Source organism: Amia ocellicauda, chromosome 9 (assembly GCF_036373705.1).
Source record: "Amia ocellicauda isolate fAmiCal2 chromosome 9, fAmiCal2.hap1, whole genome shotgun sequence".
In the NCBI taxonomy this organism is placed as follows: domain Eukaryota; kingdom Metazoa; phylum Chordata; class Actinopteri; order Amiiformes; family Amiidae; genus Amia; species Amia ocellicauda.
The window spans coordinates 43,241,451-43,263,630 of NC_089858.1; the positions used below are offsets into that span (position 1 = coordinate 43,241,451).

The window sequence follows — 22,180 nt, forward strand, 5'->3', positions numbered from 1 at the left end:
CTGGTCCCACTAATTACCATGAAGTACACACAAGTTAAAGCTGCAGCTCATTCATTAATACACAGGTACACAGCACAAATGCCGCATTAACTGTAAAAACCCCCCACAATGTAATCGACTAATTACTATAATCTGGATCAATATAAAAAGAAACCATATTTTATTCAACCAGCTCATATCTTTCTAATGACAGTTAGGATATCTCTTTATACATGTGGGTTGAGACATATCTATTAATATCTCTGGCATTATTATAGACTTGGAAATTAGAGACTTCAAATGATACCACCCATGATAAGATCTGTTGCTGTGTGGAGACACTGACAATGCAAAGTAGCGGGAAAACATTTACTTGGGTTCGAGAATTGTTATTTTTAATACATTATCATAACTCTTTAAATTTCTATCCAATTTTCTATCCAAGTTTGTCTAATAAGTTGTAGTTTGTACTCAAACTAATACCTCGTTCTTTTCTCGTTTGGATGGGGATGGAGTGTGTGTTCTGACCTTTACATTATTAATTCTGAATTCCTCTGTAAAACATCCAAAAACACAACAGCCTTCATAAGAATGTATTGTTGCTACTCAACAAATGAAAACTACCACTTGACCTGAAAAGGTTTTACACACACAAAAAAAAGACAACAGATAACGGTTATTGATTTATTTACAATTCATCAAATAATGAATACATTTTTCTTCTCAGAAACAGCATTAATATATATACACACACAACTCAGTTTGCATGAGAGATGCATGTTCTTTTTGTTTTCATTCAAATCATCTCAAGTTCTGAGACTTAATGAACATTTTAAAGAGTAATTTTGTTAATTAGATTTATTTTATGTTTGTATTTTCTTAATTTATTCTGTGCTCTCAGAGATGGATGTACTATTACCAAATAATTTCAGTCTCTCAACTTCTTCAATAAATATAAATTGCGTTTCCCAGGGGCTTCCCATTCAAGAAACCTAGCTATTGAATCAATAAACCCTATTTATTGGGTGAGTTATAAAACCCAGCAATTAGTAAAGGGTCAGTACTATATATAATCCCTTTTCAACTTTTTAAGGGGCGAAGAACATTTCTGAAAAAAGTAATGAATCAAATAGATCTTTTAACTGATTCAGGGGTCCTAGGTATACCAATGCTCAGTTGCAATGAATAATAGAAAAGACAGAGATTCCTGAAGACCAAGGTTGACCAATCAATGTTTCAATCAATGAATCAATGTTTTAAGCTGTTTCAAGATTATGTGGATTGCTCTCTAGGCTAATTTGAGATGGCATGCAGACAATTCATACTGAAGAATAGGTCTCCTCCTAATCAGGTTTATTCTACATTCTCCTGCAAAATGTTTTTAGTAGCAAAATATCTGATTAATTTAGTGGATTAAAAGCTCTGAATTGCTCAGAGTCTTCATTTAACCTTGGTTTTAAGATCAAATTAAGTATTTGAAACTTTTTTGTTGGTGGTGTTTCGTAAGACAAGTGCTTACAGGATTTATTTCAGAAGTACAGGAAGTGGCAATGATGTAAGTGAAGAATCCTTCAAGTGTCAAAATGACTTTAAAAAAGAAGGCTGGATTTATCCCAAGTACTGTGAAAAACATTTATACAGTTCACAAAACAATAAAATAGTTTCTTTTAAATTGAGTGAAAAGGAAATTCAGGAAAGCTAAAACATTCTGTCATGAAACTACAACAACAACAAAACATACTAATACTATTGGGCAAAATAACCACTGGTAATATTCCTGTATTTAATTATTAATTTAATAAAATTTTTACAACACTATAGCAAAACGATCCAATGTGTATTTTCATTGAATCCAGTATACGCACACGAACACGAACATGAACACGAACGCGCACAAATAGTTTTCTGGCTCGCTGTTAATGTGCTGTAAGAGCATTAATGTGCTGTTTCACAGTGCTTCTCACATACATTTTTAAATATGGAATTTACATTTGAAAAGTTTTCTATGTTGTTTCCTTTTGCAGCCCCTTAACAGTATTTAGTGCAGCAGCCAATTGAATAGTCTTGAGGCTCAAAGTGTCTCTGGGGTGCTTTTGAAAAAGAGGGTGTTACTCACTTCAGACAATGATTTTCACTGGATTGTGTTTCTGCATTTAGAGGTTAAGAGGGGGGGAAATATCACAAAAGTGTTCACAGGTCTTGATATCGATGAAAACTGTCATTCAGCCAGGTTTCTGTAAAAACAGAAAAACAGAAAATGTAAGCCATTTCCTATCATTGGTACAGAATTTGAGAATAAGACAATAGACGCACTCACTCACTCTCTCTCTCTCATATATATATATATGTATACATATATACAGTGAGGGGAAAAAAGTATTTGATCCCTGCTGATTTTGTACGTTTGCCCACTGACAAAGAAATGATCAGTCTATAATTTTAATGGTAGGTGTATTTTAACAGTGAGAGACAGAATAATAACAAAAAAAGCCAGAAAAACACATTGCAAAAAAGTTATAAATTGATTTGCATGTTAATGAGGGAAATAAGTATTTGACCCCTTCGACTTAGTACTTGGTGGCAAAACCCTCGTTGGCAATCACAGAGGTCAGACGTTTCTTGTAGTTGGCCACCAGGTTTGCACACATCTCAGGAGGGATTTTGTCCCACTCCTCTTTGCAGATCCTCTCCAAGTCATTAAGGTTGCGAGGCTGACGTCTGGCAACTCGAACCTTCAGCTCCCTCCACAGATTTTTTATGGGATTAAGGTCTGGAGACTGGCTAGGCCACTCCAGGACCTTAATGTGCTTCTTCTTGAGCCACTCCTTTGTTACCTTGGCTCTGTGGTTTCTGTCATTGTCATGCTGGAATACCCATCAACGACCAATTTTCAATGCCCTGGCTGAGGGAAGGAGGTTCTCACCCAAGATTTGATGGTACATGGCTCCGTCCATCGTCCCTTTGATGCGGGGCAGTTGTCCTGTCCCCTTAGCAGAAAAACACCCCCAAAGCGTAATGTTTCCACCTCCATGTTTGACAGTGGGGATGGTGTTCTTGGGGTCATTCCTCCTCCTCCAAACACGGCAAGTTGAGTTGATGCCAAAGAGCTCGATTTTGGTCTCATCGGACCACAACACTTTCACCCAGTTCTCCTCTGAATCATTCAGATGTTCATTGACAAACTTCAGACGGGCCTGTACATGTGCTTTCTTGAGCAGGGGGACCTTGCGGGCGCTGCAGGATTTCAGTCCTTCACGGCGTAGTGTGTTACCAATTGTTTTCTATGGTCCCAGCTGCCTTGAGATCATTAACAAGATCCTCCCGTGTAGTTCTGGGCTGATTCCTCACCGTTCTCATGATCATTGAAACTCCACGAGGTGAGATCTTGCATGGAGCCCCAGACCGAGGGAGACTGACAGTTATTTTGCGTTTCTTCCATTTGCGAATAATCGCACCAACTGTTGTCACCTTCTCACCAAGCTGCTTGGCGATGGTCTTGTAGCCCATTCCAGCCTTGTGTAGGTCTACAATCTTGTCCCTGACATCCTTGGACAGCTCTTTGGTCTTGGCCATGGTGGAGAGTTTGGAATCTGATTGATTGATTGCTTCTGTGGACAGGTGTCTTTTATACAGGTAACGAGCTGAGATTAGGAGCACTCCCTTTAAGAGAATGTTCCTAATCTCAGCTCGTTACCTGTATAAAAGACACCTGGGAGCCAGAAATCTTGCTGATTGATAGGGGATCAAATACTTATTTCCCTCATTAACATGCAAATCAATTTATAACTTTTTTGAAATGCGTTTTTCTGGATTGTTTGGTTGTTATTCTGTCTCTCACTGTTAAAATACACCTACCATTAAAATTATAGACTGATCATTTCTTTGTCAGTGGGCAAACGTACAAAATCAGCAGGGGATCAAATACTTTTTTCCCCTCACTGTATATATATATATATATATATATATATATATACACACACCGATCAGCCATAACATTATGACCACCTGCCTAGTATTGCATCACCCCTGACCTGTCGTGGCATGGACTCCACTAGACCACTGAAGGTGTGCTATGGTATCTGGCACCAAGACGTTAGCAGCGAGGTGGGGCCTCATTAGATCAGACTTGTTTGTCCAGCACATCCCACAGATGCTCGATTGGATTGAGATCTGGGGAATTTGAAGGCCAAATCAACACCTTGAACTCGTGATTCATCAGACCAGGCCACCTTCTTCCATTGCTCCGTGGTCCAGTTCTGATGCTCACGTGCCCATTGTAGGCGCTTTCGGCAGTGAACAGTGGTCAGCATGGGCACCCTGACTGGTCTGCGGCTACGCAGCCCCATACGCAAAAAACTGCGATGCACTGTGTGTTCTGACACCTTTCTATCAGAACCAGCATTAACTTTTTCAGCAATTTGAGCTACAGTAGCTCATCTGTTGGATTGGACCACATGGGCCAGCCACTGCAGACCAGGAACACCCCACAAGAGCTGCGGTTTTGGAGATGCTCTGACCCAGTCATCACAATTTGTCCCTTGTCAAAGTCACTCAGATCCTTATGCTTGCCCATTTTTCACCTGCGGTTCTCCATCCAAACAATGTGGGGAAACAATAAAAAAGGCAAATAGCATGTTAGGGTATATTGTCAAAACTGTAGAATTTAGAATAAGGGAAGTAATGTTATGGCTGTACAATGCACTAGTTCCTCATCTGGAATACTGTGTACAGTTCTGGGCACCACACTTCAAGAAAGATATCGCTGCTCTAGAGGCAGTTCAGAGGAGAGCAACCAGACTTATTCCAGCCTCATCTAAACCCATGTTGACTATCTCCAAGGATATGGTTTTCGTTAAGATGTTCCTCTATTTCTGTCCAATCATTTTTTCCAACATTTTACAGGTGGTGCAAGTGAGACTGATTGGTCTGTAATTTCCTGGCTCAGTTTTGTCCCCTTTCTTGTGGACTGGTATGACATTTGCTGTCTTTCAGTCAGTTGGCACTTCCCCTGTTCCAAGTGTCATTTGGAATATATGAGTTAGCGGCCTAAAAATCATTTCCCTCGTTTCTTTAAGTACTGTTGGAAATATACCATCTGGCCCAGGTGATTTGTTTGTTTTTAATTCTGCTAGTCCCTTTAGTACCTCCTCCTCATTTATCCTGATCTCTTTTAGGGTTTGACTGGACTAATTGTTAACCTGTGGCATGTTATCCGTTTTTTCTTTTGCAAAAACCTCTGTGAAATACTCATTTAGAACAATTGCCACATCTTGTTCATTTTCCAAGATACTTCAATTTTTGGCCTTTAACGGTTTCAGTTCCTCCTTTATTGACCTCTTGCTGTTGTAGTAGTATAACAGCCACATCCTTGCTACATGCAGTCCTGATTACATTGTACAATGCAACATCTTTCTGAATATCTGAATTGGGTGGTCTGTAACAAACTCCTACCACTAATCGTCCAGATATTTTATTCAAAAACTTAACCCACAATGATTCCATTTCGTTAGCAGGATCTAATTTGAGTTCTTCTGCCTCAATGTCATTTCTGACATATAATGCTATCCCACTATACCTCTTCGATTTTCCCCATCTCTCCTAAACTGTGCATCCCTTAATGTTTTATTAATACCCATCATTTCCTGTCCATCATTTCTTCTTCTTAATTTGTCTGATTACTTTTCTTAGTAGAAGAAAAGTTTAATTTGTCGAATACACTTATTACTTATGCAACATCTATTTAATGCAAGTGAAGAAAAATACATCTCTTAACCTTGGATAAATAGAACAGTGCTCATTTCTGTTATGATTTTTTTAAATAATTTTATTTGTGGAGGTAAAGAAACAGTGGCACAGCTTGTGAGACGTACACCAGTGCAAGAAGAGGAAAGGCTGTGTATCTGGTTTTAATGGATCTAATGTCCTCGGTGGCCAACTTTCAGATGATGGACTACAAATGACACATTGGATCCAGTGTGCAAGTTTACTCTTGAATAACACTGTCACCAGCCATCTTTTTCAGTATAATTTTTTTTGCATATTGGGGCAACACATCATCCCACATCATTCAGCACTGCTAATCGTTTTCTACCTTTGATTAACAATCTCATTTGTTTTAGCAAGCAAAGTCAGGGATTTGACTAACATTTTCCAAAGCAAATATCTGTCTTGTGTGTAAGGATATCTCTGTTGTCATTATTTTGTTAATTTATTTTACATATTTGTTTGCTTTGTTTGTTTTTGTTGTACTTAAAAATCTTAAAATGTTTCCGATAGCCAGTTAGCTTTTTTGTGAAATCTAAATCTTCACCTGAAAACCTCAAACCAATTCTGCTAAACAGGGCACCGTTACTTCTGAATCAGTCTGAACTCCACAGAAGTGTTTGGGTGAGCTGTCTCGATGTATAGGTCTGGTTTTATTGCAACCCCATTGACCTTCTGCACACTGTCAGATTCACTGTTTCAGCACACCATGTCCACCATACTGTACCTTCACAGAGCTTCAGTCCTGTGGTTTGCGGGACATCCTCTTCTGTAAGCCAAGGGCTCTGGTCACCATCCTCCTTGCCACCACAGCATCTGTACGTGGTCTCTCCTTCACAGGCTGGATAAACTCTGCACAACAACAGCAAAACAAAACATTCAGCTCCACAGCCATTTACTCTTTATTGCTGAACTCCTTGAGTCTGTTGCAGGGTGTTCGTCTGTCCCAGTTATCCTGAATCTGAACGTGCCTTGGGATAAGGTATGAAACATCTTAACGCTCTAATGCTGATGATTCAGTGAGTCTATGTTTACACCTTTTGAGCTTTTTTACAACTGAGAGAAAAAGTGTGGATCTCTCTTAAACTCATTGTTTTGTATCCCTGCTTTGTACCACAACTGTGTGGAAATGTTTGTGGAATTACTTGTGGTAGATCTAGGTTGTACTCTGCTTGCTACTGAAACCTTGAATATGCATGTAAAATACTGACTCCATACCTGCTCGTCTCAGTGCTTTTCCCTTTGATTTCTTCGTCCCCTCGGACAAAATGCGAGCTTTCAACAAGGGGTGCTGAATAGAGAGTGCCTGCAGTGCTGAACACAAAGTGACAAGTGTAACACAGTAGTGTGAAAGTGTTTTGCTTCCAAGTCACTGTAAGTATATATACATTATTATTGTAGTTTATTAACTGGGGATTCATAAAGCTATTCTATCTTTGTATTAATTAGATACATACGATGCTTAAAATATATATTCTCATATATTTACATGGCTACATTAAATAGTTTTTTTGGCTCTCTCATATTAAGTCCCACACAAGGGCCCTGTGCTGAGATTTTCAACAGTTTTCATGAACAATATATTTCTTCTGACTCTTAAACAGGGGATGGCAGAAGACAAATCGCAAAATCTTTCCATCCCAAATTGCACATTTATATACCTGCAGACTTGCTGGAAAATACTCCCAAAGCATGAGTGTTGTCAACCCATTTGATCTTCAGTCCTCCTTCACTGTTGAGAGAAAGAAATACTTCCAAACATGAACAAAAGACAGAGGACTATAGACCAGAAAACTTCTGTAACTTATATTAAAATAAGTCAAAATGCATATGCTTTCATTTACCAATATACACCGATCAGCCATAGCTTTATGACCACCTGCCTAATATTGTGTAGGTCCCCCTTTTGCCGCCAAAACAGCCCTGTCCCGTGAAGACATGGACTCCACTAGACCTCTGAAGGTGTGCTGTGATATCTGGCACCATATGTTAGCAGCAGATCCTTTAATGCCTGTAAGTTGCGAGGTGGGGCCTCTATGGATCGGACTTGTTTGGTCAGCACATCCCAAAGATGCTTGATTGGATTGAGATCTGGGGAATTTGGAGGCCAAGTCAACACCTTGAACTCGTGATTCATCAGACCAGGCCACCACCTTGTCCTCATCAACTTTGAGGACAAAATGTTCACTTGCTGACTAATATATCCCACCCACTGACAGGTGCCATGATAACGAGATTATCAGTGTTATTCACTTCACCTGTCAGCGGTCATAATGTTATGGCTGATCGGTGTATATATTTGAATGATCTATTGGGTATAAAGTGAAGCAAAATGTTACACTGGTCTAAAAAGCTTTTGAAAGTCATCCTGCTACAGTCTTCTCATATATTAAATTGCCAGCACTGTTACATCTGAATTGCATAGTCACCTGAATGCTGCAAAGGCATCCAGCAGATCCTCAGTTTTTAGCACTGTAGGGAAGTCATAGATTTCTATAACATGTCCAAATTCCTGCGGGTCAACCCACACATTCTCATAGGAAGAATAGTCATTCCGGACAACTTCAATGGTAACGTTGGTTTCTTTCAGGTGTGCCGTGATCTGAAATTTGGGGGAAGGTGGAAACATACAACAGGATATATATGTATTATTTTGTAACCCATTTGACTCACAAACCATATGGCAGGTTTCATTTTGGATTTGCTGGTGATTGCAAAGGTTTGAAGTATTGCAACACTGTGAGACTCCAATAGAGTATTTCTTAATTACTCCTATGATGCTCAATATGTTTTGATGTGTCATGTTCTGTTCTGTTTGTTCTGTGCCTGACGTCTGGAGCAGCCCGTTCTGGTTTCTTCTAGTTGTTTATGGGAAGGTTCTGCATTACATCTCTCAAAGCTAGAAACCCCACCCTATTTTAACGACTGGTAAGGGGGGATGTTTCAGGCAGAGGGGTGCAAGCCAAATGCAAGTCATCCTGTAACTGTCTTCTCATGCTGTACATTTCTTATCACCTGACACTCCAGACATCGGACTCGATAATTCCTAATCATTCAAAGTTGAACTCCAGAATGTGATAAAGGCAATCGACATATATAATCCTAATCTTCATAAGGAAGATTGGTTAATATAAGTGGTTAATATATGCCTTTTTGAATGACATACTACTCAATGGACATTTGACTTTGGGAGCCATTTGGGACATAGAGCCTCCAACAAATGTGTTGTGTATCACACCTCTTTGGTAAGATCTCCCCATTCTTCCCTGGGTGGCACTGGAGGCCTGAAGGCAGGCTCTGCTGTTGTACTCTCACTGTCATCTTGCTGGTCATCTATAGACATGCCCATGAAGTACGAGACAGTCTGGTCCAAGGAAGGAGCCCAGTGGTTGTCAATCCCCTTAGCAGGGGGCGGAGCTGCCTCCTGCTCGCGGAGGGATTCGTTGCTGCAGTTGGACGACACATCCTGATCGGTCTTTGATGTAGCATCGCTTTCCTGGCAGTTGACTGAATTTTTCCATCTCTGATCTGTTTCTGCAAAGGAGTCCTTGGAGGTGCAGAGACTCGAGATGTCTCCAGAAGAGTCCAAACTGAACCTGCTCAAGGTTTCCACACATTCTCCTTGGGTCTCCTTTAGTGGTTTTGCTCGCATGGCCTTGGGAATATAGATTGCCTTGTCTGGCCGCTTGCTGCGCCTTGAATCCAGGTGGTTGCATCTTATGTGTTCCATTGTTTGGTCTCTGCCTGGGGATATCTCATAGAAACCAGATTCTGTGTCAGGACTATCCTGTAGTGTAAGCCTATGAGAAGAAAGGAAAATAATTGTATTATAGGTTATTCTTCTTCTTAATTTGTCTGATTACTTTTCTTAGTAGAAGAAAAGTTTAATTTGTCGAATACACTTATTACTTATGCAACATCTATTTAATGCAAGTGCAGAAAAATACATCTCTTAACCTTGGATAAATAGAACAGTGCTCATTTCTGTGAATCGCACAGTGTTGCAGTAGGAGAGGAGGACATAAACAGGGTATAATAGGATATTAATCTGCAGTGGCCAGCCATTGAGTAAATGGAAACTGCAAAGCTGATTTTGCAGGGATATTCTCATTTTTCGAAAGCAGTCAGGATTCCACTCCAATTGAGTTCTGTGCTGAATCACCGTTTAACACACTCTCAAGTGATCAGGTGTAGTTTAATTTATAACACTGAATAACTGTTTAAAATGCTGGGGGTGTCAATCTGTTTTGAACATGACTGCATGTGGTCCTTTGAATTTCATGCTGTGCTTAGCTGAAAGTTCCTGTGCCAAGTCTGGTTACCTGAGGTGATCATAACAGACAACTGCCCTCCGACTCCAGCCTTCCCCCACAGAGAATGTGCTGAGAGAGGGGTAGCTCTCCGTGGTTTTGTGGATCAAGAAACGAAGTCGGCTGGGAAGAGGAGGAAACAGCAACACACTGGAGATGGAGATGGGAAGACAAGAGTTCAGCTTTAGCTATCAGTCAAGCTTAAATCTTGTACAGCTGCAGTCAGTATCAGTACTACAATTACAGACATCAAAGCTTTCAAGAATTGTGGCTAGTAGTATATATTGTATAGTGTTGAATACATTAAATATTTAATACAGCAGCTTCACCTGTACATACGCTGATTAACTTAAATGTGTTAATCAATGTGTCAAGCACCCTTCAATCAAGAATAACTTAAGGGCAAATTTTAAGGAGAAAAATAATACAACTGGTAATTGTTCTTTATTTACTTTCCAAGCTCTACAGGAACATTCCCCATCTTGGTTAACTGCAGTGTACTTTAAGAAATACAAATCTTTCTGTAGATGAAAGCTGCACAAATATATTGTGTGTATTTCTCAGTCCAGGGTTTGTTTGTCTGTCTGTCTGTCTGTGTTGTTCTGCTTTACCTTTTCTCATCGTTTCCCTGTAGAAAGGTTTCCAACTCTTCCAAAATGTTATGAACAAACTCATTTTCTTGCTTCGGAAGGTAACAGCTGTCAAAGTAAGAAAACGCCAGGGTGCCTACAGTTGAGAAAAGAAGAAATTATTTTAACTGACACCAACAAAAAGAAACAAACCCAACAAAAGAGGTACTGCTTGTACTGTTTCAGGACATTTAACTCAATGATCGAAATAGAAAAGGTTGCTGCGGTGTGGCATTGTTTTTGCCATTTGATCTGAGATTAAAGTGCTTAACCTGAATGGTATATTCATTAAATACCTTAAACGACTCAAGATCAATTAAACCGAAATCATGCCCGGTTCCAACAGAATCTGATTTTGAATATGAGGCAATGTGGTCAAAAACCAAGACCTTAATAAAAAAATGTATTCAAATAAAATAAAGCTTCCCTTTAAAAAGCACATACTTTGTGTTTCAATTACGTAATTGGCTCCATTTGGAAAATAACGTGTATTTTGTCATTGGCAATAAATCACAAGTTAAACAAAACAATTATATATAATTATTATTATTTGAGTGTACATTCAGTATTTGTTGCTTAAATGAATGACAACTACTTATTATAGTATAATATACACCGATCAACCATAACATTATGACCACCTGCCTAATATTGTGTATCCCCCTTTTGCCGCTAAAACAGCCCTGACCCTTCGAGGCATGGACTCCACTAGACCTCTGAAGGTGTGCTGTGGTATCTGGCACCAAGACGTTAGCAGCAGATCCTTTAAGTCCTGTAAGTTACGAGGTGGGGCCTCCATGGATCGGACTTGTTTGTCCAGCACATCCCACAGATGCTCGATTGGACTGAGATCTGGGGAATTTGGAGGCCAAGTCAACACCTTGAACTCGTTGTTGTGTTCCTCAAACCATTCCTGAACCACTGTTGCTTTGTGGCAGGGCGCATTATCCTGCTGAAAGAGGCCAATGCCATCAGGGAATACCGTTTCCATGAAAGGGTGTACATGGTCTGCAACAATGCTTGGTACCACTATCTATTAGCCATAACATTATGACCACTGACAGGTGAAGTGAATAACACTGATAATCTCGTTATCATGGCACCTGTCAGTGGGTGGGATATATTAGGCAGCAAGTGAACATTTTGTCCTCAAAGTTGATGTGTTAGAAGCAGGAAAAATGGGCAAGCATAAGGATCTGAGCGACTTTGACAAGGGCCAAATTGTGATGGCTAGACGACTGGGTCAGAGCATCTCCAAAACTGCAGCTCTTGTGGGGTGTTCCCGGTCTGCAGTGGTCAGTACCTATCAAAAGTGGTCCAAGGAAGGAAAAGTGGTGAACCAGCAACAGGGTCATGGGCGGCCAAGGCTCATTGGCTCATTTTAATGGGTTTTTAAAATGTACTTTAGCATCATACTCCTCAAAATTAATGCATGATGAAATGCAATTCATGCATTTTACTGAACTGTAGCAATACTGCAACATATAAATGATGTATTCATTGTATGATGCACTTATTATTTATTCTTGTGACATGCTTTGGCATGGTGTTCCACTATATACAATTAAGATTGCTTGATTTAATTTGAATGAATTTATAGTTTCTCATTGTCCAACATAAAAAGGGACATATTCCAAAAATGATCGAGCTAGTGAAGTGCAATTACTATTGCTTTTTATGTCTAAATTGACAATAATCTGTGAGCAAAAATGGAACCTGCATATTTATATTCTTTTTTGGGAAGAATATGTGCCTCGCTTCATTCAGCTTCATATTCTGCAGCAGACTCCCATTAGCAGATGTTGCACTTGCTCTCCAGACTACAGAGGGATAAGAGGGTGGGTTCAAGGTTTGGGGGAGGTTGGCAATGGATGCAGGTGGCGGGTGGGTGGGATCTATCTGTCTATACTTTTTAGATTTTTCTGTATTGCAGTTTGTTTTGTTGGCATGTTTGCTTAATAAATTAATTACAACAAATACATTATATCTTGGTTAAAAAAAAATGCCGTTTAGCCCCTGTATAAACTTTTATACCCGTAATTTATTATTGGCACCCTTTGGCACTTAGCAAAGTATACAAAGCAGACTTTGGGCACTCCATTCAAAAAAGGTTCGCATCCCTGGTTTAGTGGGACTAAAAATCTCAGTTGCTATAAAATGTATTTTTGTTCAATTGTTCTTATAGTTTGTACAATACAGTATGCACACCATTTTTAAGGATTTTTATTTTTATTTTAAAAAGAGACAAGTTGAATTGTGCCAAAAGATCGACTGGCAAGAGATAAATATATAAGAAAGGGTCCCACTCCAGCAGTGTGAGATGCCTAACATTACGCGAACCCCAAGCGAAGATGTTTTAACAGTAACTGGTATCAGAAATACCAGTGCTTGGAGTACAACAAAAACAGCAGAGCAATACTACTTAATATGTGTGTAGAGCAGTACATTAAAGTACACTTACATTTTAAAAAACATAGGATACTCTATAATGTAGTTAAAAATATTAAGTACTAGCCATTTGTAAGAATTGTCTTTTTTTTCCGACTGTGCCCCCGCAAAACATTTAGCTACATGACGCCCCTGCTCCAGACATAAGGTGTTGATTATGATTTAATCATAAAAATAATAAACTGTCGAAACGTGAGAGTTCATGAACTGTTTTGACATAGCTAACTAAGGTATAGAGTATTTTGCAGGCTGTATATAACCTAGCACAATGTGCATGTATTTAATTATAGCGCAATATTAAATACACCTGCCAACACAAAGTTGCCTTCGTTAATAAACATCTCAAGTGTGCCGCACCAGACATGTTGTCAGCGGCACCAGCGATGTCTGACAGCAACTGATTCATGATACTGGCTTTTAGTTTTATTAAATCGATGCTTACAGATTCAGTTAAAAGGACCATAGCGTTCAACTCACCTTCTGTCACTGTAATTGTGTGGGAATAATGTTGCACTGCTTTGATTTGTGACTTAAACACAAATACTCAGTCGCTTCAAATCTACCACCAAAGAGCAAAGTCGTCACAGACAGGAGGGTCATTCTCCTTCTACTGCGCTCATATTGCAGTGAGGCACGTACCCTAGCGTTCAGGCGGAGACAAGACTTCAAATGAACGAATACAGAAAATACATTTTTTAACATTTTTTACCGGCACATTTCACTTATTTAAAAACAAAGGAGCTAATTAAAATAAACGTTTGAGGAATATATTTACAGACTGAAGCTAGAATGTATTGCTTTTCATTTCCCTCTCATATAGAATATAGTTCAAATTCATCAACATAACTGAAATCAAAGTGAAGAATCCAGCAACAATGTTTAAGAGTGATTTCCTATTCTTTTCTAAAACTTTTTTTGTATCCCAGGTCAGTACCACACATATATCCTTGTTGCAGATGGATAAAGGCCTCGCAGACTAGCAAAATACAATTAATGCCATGTTCAGGCAATGGATCAGTCAATGGAATTAAGTCAATGGATGACTTAATCCAGTGGTGGGCAACCTGCGGCCCAAAGTGCATCCACTTGCGGCCCACGACCACCACCCCCGAATCCTGAAAAATAAAACAAATAAAGAATAAAGTAGTATATTTATCACAACTTCTTGTTTTGCATCAATGTGTTACTCTATTAATACATTGTTGATATGTATTTATTGCATTATATTGTTATTTTTTAATTATAATGTAGCATTTGGGGCTTGTAATTGTGGCAGTTATTTGATCCTTGCATATTAACTGACCACTTTAATCCACTTTTGCTTAATTTAAATTTAAACTTATTAAACTTTATAGTGCAACTTTTTTTTTAACTCAAATGGCATCTGGTGCCATCTAGTGACTACTACCTGTAATTTCACAAGACACATCATTTTCTCCTAGCACAAAAAGTACCTACCTAATGTTGAATACATGTTTTCAAAAAGCTCCTTTAGCAAATAAATACAAAATTAAATAAATACAAAACTCCATGATTAATTCTCAATTAAAATAGTGACTGTGAAGAATACACACTAATTATTGACAGTTCTGGATTGCTTCTATTACTAAATTGACTATAATAATTTAAAGTTTTTCGGGTTCTGTGGTTTTAAAGGCCTCTTATTTCCTCTGTGCTTTAACTTCAAATGCAAAGACACCTATAGAGTTTTACATTTTCATTCTGTGTCCCCTGAAGCTTATTATTAATCCTTCTGCCAAAACTGCAAATGGTCTTGGAACACTCGAAATGTAATGAAAACTCATAAAAAGTAGTAGTAGTAGTAGTAGTAGTAGTAGTAGTAGTAGTAGTAGTAGTAGTAGTAGTAGTAGTAGAGTAACAATAATAATAATGGATTATTATATCAGACACTTGCAAGTCCCAGATTTCTGAAACAAATCAATAGCCAACACTAACAATTGAAGAATAGAAGTAAAATATATAGCTATGGTGTCTGCGTGCATTAAAGATGTACTTAGTAGTTACACCAGGGACTGTGTAAAAACATATATGATACATTTTTTAAGACATTTCAATACATGGTAAAATAATGATTAAACTGAAGAACAAGAAAAGATGTAAAAACAAATTAATGGAACAAACAAAGATATTGTAACACTCCGGGGTTTTTGTTTGACATATCGTCGTGGGAGTTCACCAACAATGGCAGGAATAATGGAGAAGACGCAGGGTTAACCACGAACAGGAACTTTATTGAACACATTTATTGTCTCACTACTGCAACTATAACTACGACTCTAACTCCAACTCTCCCCCACTCCTCACTTCAACTTCTACTCCATCACAAGGGAACGGGGCACCTCTATTTATGCCCTCCAGTCCTGTGACTGGCTCCTCCAATCACGGCGCCTCCCGTGTTCCCACGTGGGGCCAATCCTTAACCCTGGAACTACCCTGCATACCACCACGACACCCTACATTAGAACCATGTGTACAAAAGTCTTGAGGAGATTAAAATTGATGGACAGGTTACTTCTGATTACAGCTGATCAGGGAAATGTCTGCTCATAGCACATACCTTCCTAGAAACAGCCAGGGTTTGAACCTGGTTAATGATGTTCCAGAGCCCTCAAGCTGTTTAAGCATGGGGCAAACAAAATTAATAAACAGCACACTATGTGATGATTTATATATCACGTTTTTGCTAACGGTCAGGATCTAGAAGTGCATCACAAAGGGTCCCAGCTTTTCAATATGGAACCTTAGTGCCTCATCATATGTCCATTTACAACAGGAATCTGATTTTTAAATAGAATTGTGGCAGTCATATACTTAAAGGGGAACTGCACCACATTTGTTTTAATTTAAATTCTGTTAGTTTTATATATTACAATCACATACTACTAAGCATCTGACCCAGGATAAGATATTTTTAAGATATTCATAATTTTGTGTGTGTTTTGGCTCACTTTTTTTCCCCTATGGGCAGTGCCATTTTCCATTTCAAAACAAGGTTATGTACAAACGTGACGTAGTTATGGCCCGGACTGCCTTCAGGCTAGCCTGGTGTCTACAGGGCAAAAGGTATTCAAAATAGTAAATGTGTTTGGATAAGCCGATTTAAATTAATTATATATTATTAATATTTTCTATATATATATATATATATATATATATATAGGTCTATGTAAAATGCTCTGCCGTGATTCAGGGAGTGACAGCATCTCTGTTCATTTCAGAGAGAAAAGGGGAAAATATATGCATATAAGTTTACATATCTGAATTGAGTTGGTTAGTTATTTTATATGTGTTAAATGGTAACATTAAACAGTATATTAAATAAGACTACTTTATTTCATAGGTTGTAAATTAAGTAGATTAAAAGTATCTCCATCCCCTTAGATCAGTGATAGCCATATACCATCTGTGACGTCATCAAGGACCAAAGGAAAGGATCCAAGTGCAGGCTTAGATATGGAGCAGATAATCCGATAAGGGCAAAATGAGAGAGAGTTAACAAGGACAGTCCAAGGTCAATTGATCAGGCGAACAGGCTAGTAGGGAGATCCAAAAAGGGGTAAACGAGAGAGGGTAGCAAAAGGTCAAATACACAGTTACGGAAAACAAGAAACAAGGCTCAGCATTAATCCAGGAGAGAATGCAAGACTTCACGAAGAAGCTAGGAAACAGAGGGTTTTAAATACTGTGTAGCAAAGAGTGTTTGAACTAGGTGAATGAATGACTAACCAATGACAGGAGAAGAGGACAGAACAGGTGCACCTGGAAGGAAAGAATGTGGAAGAACTGGTTGAACTGAGGAAGGAGAAGCACTATAGTTAGTATTCGGGAGAGGGAGACCTCTGATGGTGAACTAAGGTAGAAGCAGGGGAGACCGTGACACCATCTCTCAGGAGACTCTTTAGACCTGACATAAGTAGATGACTGCCACAATTATTTTTACAATCCTGTTGTAAATGAACATATAATGAGCAAAAAAAGAAAAAAATCTAAAATATATATTTCTTCCACACTTGATTCCTCCTCCTTCTCCACACTGCTGCCCTTCAGCTTGTTCATTTTATGCAAAAGACCAAACATACCAAAAAAAAAAAAGAAACAGATATCCTATGGATTCAAACATTGCTCCACTCAATCAAGGAATCCAACGTGTGCCACAAAAATACACCCCACACCATTACACCACCACCAGCAGCCTGCATTGTTAACACCCAGTAGGATGAATCCATGGACGCATGTGATTTTCACCATATCCTGGTCCTCCCATCAGCATGAAACAACAGGAACCAGGATTCATCAGACCAGGCAACGTATTTCCAGTCCTCCATTGTCCAGTATTTGTGTTCCTTAGCACACTGCAACCCTGTTTGACACTCTGCACATGTTGTGTCTGCCTCTGTTGGCCTCTGGGGAATGTAGTAGATTTTAGGGTGGCCATTTTGTGCCTCTCCTAGCATAGTAATACAAAACACAATTTGAGGATGAGACTAATGTCAAATCTAGGGTCTTTCGACTCAAACCCAAAGGGTACACTAATTATGCCACGTTTAGGTACACCTTGGCTTGTCTAGTTAAGTCCAGGCATTTCCACTGTAGCTCCTCCTGTACCCAAACTAGTTTCAGGAGGCACAATTGCATACATCACACCCGCTGAGTCCCAAACTGGTCTAGGAGGATGTACAGTTACATCACAAATTGTACACAAATGGCAGCCGATATCAATGCGGGAGATGAGATAGAAACTTTTCCCAAGAAAGAATGTGTGTTTACCTTGGGAAGACGATGAAATTAGAGCAGATATTAATGTATGGTCGGAAAGTGCCACACAGGATCAATTGCTTGGAGCGGTAAGACATTTAAAAGTGTCTGAAAAGATCACAAAAATCCTACCAGAGAAAGGACTGAATCGGACTACAGTGCTGTGACATTCACTTTTTTAGTATACAGTCGACTCCTTATAATTGCATACTACGTTGTATTGCATAGCAAACAACCGGTCCTGTTTTAAAATGCATATTTTTTTATGGAAACATGCTTTGGTTAAATGCATAATTCAGATTTTACGTGGTCCCCTTCACAATTTCACAATGCATTACACTTGATAATTGCATAGTGCTGTCCACTACTGCAAAGCTCAGACTTCTTTTTCATACAAATAAATTGAAAGTTTACCAGCTATGGACTTTAATTGAAGTGACTTTCATTTCATATAGAGATGTTCAAACGGTTTTCATTATAACTCATTATGAACCTTTAATTTTTATGAAGATGTGAGCTAGCGAAATTCAACAGTACATTTCAGGACATATTCAGGCTAGAAAGATATGACAAAGTGAAATTTAATGAATTGAGAGAAAACACTTTGTTTTTGAAATCTAAGCTATTTTTGCTAGCCTGTATTTTTCTTTTGCGTTTTGCTTAGAGAGGCAGCATTTCCTTTGAAACAATAGATTATTCTGTACTATATCACAGTTTCTAATTTTGTGCTTCTGGTACCATAAACAAAAGGGTCTACAGTTACCGATTCATCATTTTAGGCTTTTGTTGCAGCTAATATCGGAAGTGTCACATACCTGTACTCCTTATAAAGTCCATATTAAACACTTGTGCATCTAAGAAGTCCTTCAGGCAAATCTAAAGGGTTAAGTATGAATAGTTGTCAGTTTTTGAACACTTAATCACAGAATACAGAGTGTCCCAGAATGAGAATGTGTTTTGACCTTCGTTTCTCACATTCACTGCACAGAATGCAATGTAAAGTTTGGAAACACAGGCAGCCATCTTTAGGTGTACGGGTATATGGACATGCTGAGGTGCACCTAAGTGTGGACAGTGGAAACAGAATTACATTGTAAAACTACTACAGGTTTCCTACTAATTTTCCATCTGTAAACCTGTGTCACTTTTCCCCCAAAAAAATACCTATGGTGCAGGATTATCTCATGGGGAATATAACTTGTTTTTAATCTCAGTTTTGAGGCTGCCTCCAAAACAAATCTGACCGATATTGAATTGGGACTGGTGCAACCACACACTATGTGTGTGCTTGGAGAAGTCTTAGATTTTTTAATAAAGCTGCAGAAGAGATGCATAGTTAAAAATCACACCCATGCATAACCTAGAACAGTGGTTCCCAACCTTTTTCAATTCGCGGCCCACACAACCAAACACATAAGTTTCCACGGCCCACTCCAAAAATTTTAACGGATCTGACTATTTGTGTCGGGTTGGTAACTGAGGACTCAGAAGCGGAGATTGTTAACAGTCTTTATTGAATAAACTGGCAATGAACAGAAAATGCAGATAATGGGTCACCGAGCCTCGAGAGACTCGGGCTGGCAGTGCTCGGGAACCCGGGAAAACCAGTTCCAGGCATAAGTCGGCAGCGGAGCAATCAGTGAAGAGGGAACAGGCAGAGCAGGGTCGAGACGAGCAGAGTCCAAACCGGCAGAGGACTGGAGAACTGGACAAAGCAAGACTAGAGTCAGGCTCGAGTGACAAACACAAAGCAAGAGCAGATATAGAGCGAACAATCAATAGAGAGAAACCAGGTGAGAAACCAACCACGGCTGCACTGTGTGCAGCTGCCACGTTGAAGGGAAAAAGAAAAACAGACACAAGGGAAACAGAACCGAGAACATTCAGTTTGGAGTTTGGAGATTGTCTTGACCAGGACCACACCCCTAAATGCATTGAAGCAACTGCCATGTGATTGGTTGGTTAGATAATTGCATTAATGAGAAATTGAACAGGTGTTCCTAATAATCCTCATCACAGTGTTTTCTCCGGTGTGATGGGGGGTGACGGTGTTTCTCTGGTGTGAGGGGGGGAGGAGACGGTGTTTTCTCCGGTGTGGGGGGCGGTGCGTATTTTATATGAATGAAAGTCGGCTCCTCTCTCGCCGGTGCTGCGGGCCCGTGATCACCCCTCGCGTGTACAGGTTGCCGAGCCCCGCTGTACGGCAGCCCAGTTGAGAGAAATGCGTTTATTACAGTTCTAGCTTTAGAGGTTGCTTTCTAACAGCAGTGTAACGACACTTGAGTAGTAGGACACGTGTATTAATTTACACTATGTGTATAATAGTGTTTTATTAATGCGCCATTTTTTTTTAATTTGCAAACAAGGACATACACTCACCTAAAGGATTATTAGGAACACCTGTTCAATTTCTCATTAATGCAATTATCTAACCAACCAATCACATGGCAGTTGCTTCAATGCATTTAGGGGTGTGGTCCTGGTCAAGACAATCTCCAAACTCCAAACTGAATGTCTGAATGGGAAAGAAAGGTGATTTAAGCAATTTTGAGCGTGGCATGGTTGTTGGTCCCAGACGGGCCGGTCTGAGTATTTCACAATCTGCTCAGTTACTGGGATTTTCAGGCACAACCATTTCTAGGGTTTACAAAGAATGGTGTGAAAAGGGAAAAACATCCAGTATGCGGCAGTCCTGTGGGCGAAAATGCCTTGTTGATGCTAGAGGTCAGAGGAGAATGGGCCGACTGATTCAAGCCGATAGAAGAGCAACTTTGACTGAAATAACCACTCGTTACAACCGAGGTATGCAGCAAAGCATTTGTGAAGCCACAACACGTACAACCTTGAGGCGGATGGGCTACAACAGCAGAAGACCCCACCGGGTACCACTCATCTCCACTACAAATAGGAAAAAGAGGCTACAATTTGCACAAGCTCACCAAAATTGGACAGTTGAAGACTGGAAAAATGTTGCCTGGTCTGATGAGTCTCGATTTCTGTTGAGACATTCAGATGGTAGAGTCAGAATTTGGCGTAAACAGAATGAGAAATTGGATCCATCATGCCTTGTTACCATTGTGCAGGCTGCTGGTGGTGGTGTAATGGTGTGGGGGATGTTTTCTTGGCACACTTTAGGCCCCTTAGTGCCAATTGGGCATCGTTTAAATGCCACGGCCTACCTGAGCATTGTTTCTGACCATGTCCATCCCTTTATGACCACCATGTACCCATCCTCTGATGGCTACTTCCAGCAGGATAATGCACCATGTCACAAAGGTCGAATCATTTCAAATTGGTTTCTTGAACATGACAATGAGTTCACTGTACTAAACTGGCCCCCACAGTCACCAGATCTCAACCCAATAGAACATCTTTGGGATGTGGTGGAACGGGAGCTTCGTGCCCTGGATGTGCATCCCACAAATCTCCATCAACTGCAAGATGCTATCCTATCAATATGGGCCAACATTTCTAAAGAATGCTTTCAGCACCTTGTTGAATCAATGCCACGTAGAATTAAGGCAGTTCTGATTGCGAAAGGGGGTCAAACACAGTATTAGTATGGTGTTCATAATAATCCTTTAGGTGAGTGTATATATATATATATATATATATATATATATATATATATGTGTGTGTGTGTTATATATGAGTTGTTTTTTGATCATGGTAGCAGGATTTGACAGGTTTGAAAGAGGCACATTTCTCAAATACCATGACAAACGTGTAATGTTTCAAGATTGTTTTGCACTCAGAGGACACGGCTATGTGAAACCTAATGCATGGGCAGTTTGATACCTATCTACACACTGCCTCTATGTATTCACTTTTCTGAATTAGAAATAAAAAAATATATATAGCAAATTATCTTTCATTAACTGAGCTATGCCTTAATTCAGAGATCCAATCCAATCCTAATACAATTTACCTGCTTTGAGATTCTGAACTTCCTGAAACCACTGAATAAGGCAGTACTTGGTCTACAAAATCATTAAATATAGTATTGACCTCTTCAAGCTTGTAGATCAACAACAGACAAGTAAAGGCAGATATTTGAGATCTGAATACTCTTTTGACTGGCAAGCTCATCTCAGGGTTTTAAAATTAAATTCCTTATTTGGGTTTCAAGAGTTCCAGCCTAAGCAATTATTCTTCATTCTGCATTCTACCGCAGCTTGCATATTTACATTTGCCAAAAAACTCCAATCAAACTTAACAGCAGAGCTTTTGGCGGTCATTTTCTTTTCCACATTGGTAGATAAGATAATATAATGA

At 39.4% G+C, this 22,180-nt stretch overlaps 2 protein-coding genes across 2 annotated transcripts in view; both read right to left on the minus strand.

Annotated features, from left to right (window-relative positions):
* Positions 1-649: 649 nt before the first annotated feature.
* r3hcc1 (R3H domain and coiled-coil containing 1) lies at positions 650-17,206 on the minus strand. Its single transcript, XM_066712588.1, has 9 exons — positions 17,161-17,206; positions 10,664-10,778; positions 10,065-10,202; positions 8,981-9,542; positions 8,172-8,344; positions 7,404-7,474; positions 6,961-7,056; positions 6,470-6,594; positions 650-2,213 (listed from the first exon to the last, which is right to left on the minus strand). The coding sequence occupies exons 1-8, from the start codon at positions 17,204-17,206 to the stop codon at positions 6,482-6,484; spliced, it is 1,314 nt and encodes a 437-aa protein (XP_066568685.1). The 3' UTR covers positions 650-2,213; positions 6,470-6,481.
* Positions 17,207-19,396: 2,190 nt separating this feature from the next.
* Positions 19,397-22,180, minus strand: part of golga7 (golgin A7) — a 28,344-nt gene continuing 25,560 nt past the window's right edge. Inside the window, exon 6 of the mRNA XM_066714557.1 lies at positions 19,397-19,610. The gene's annotated coding sequence lies outside the window, so the exon portion shown is untranslated. The remainder of the gene's footprint in view (positions 19,611-22,180) is intronic.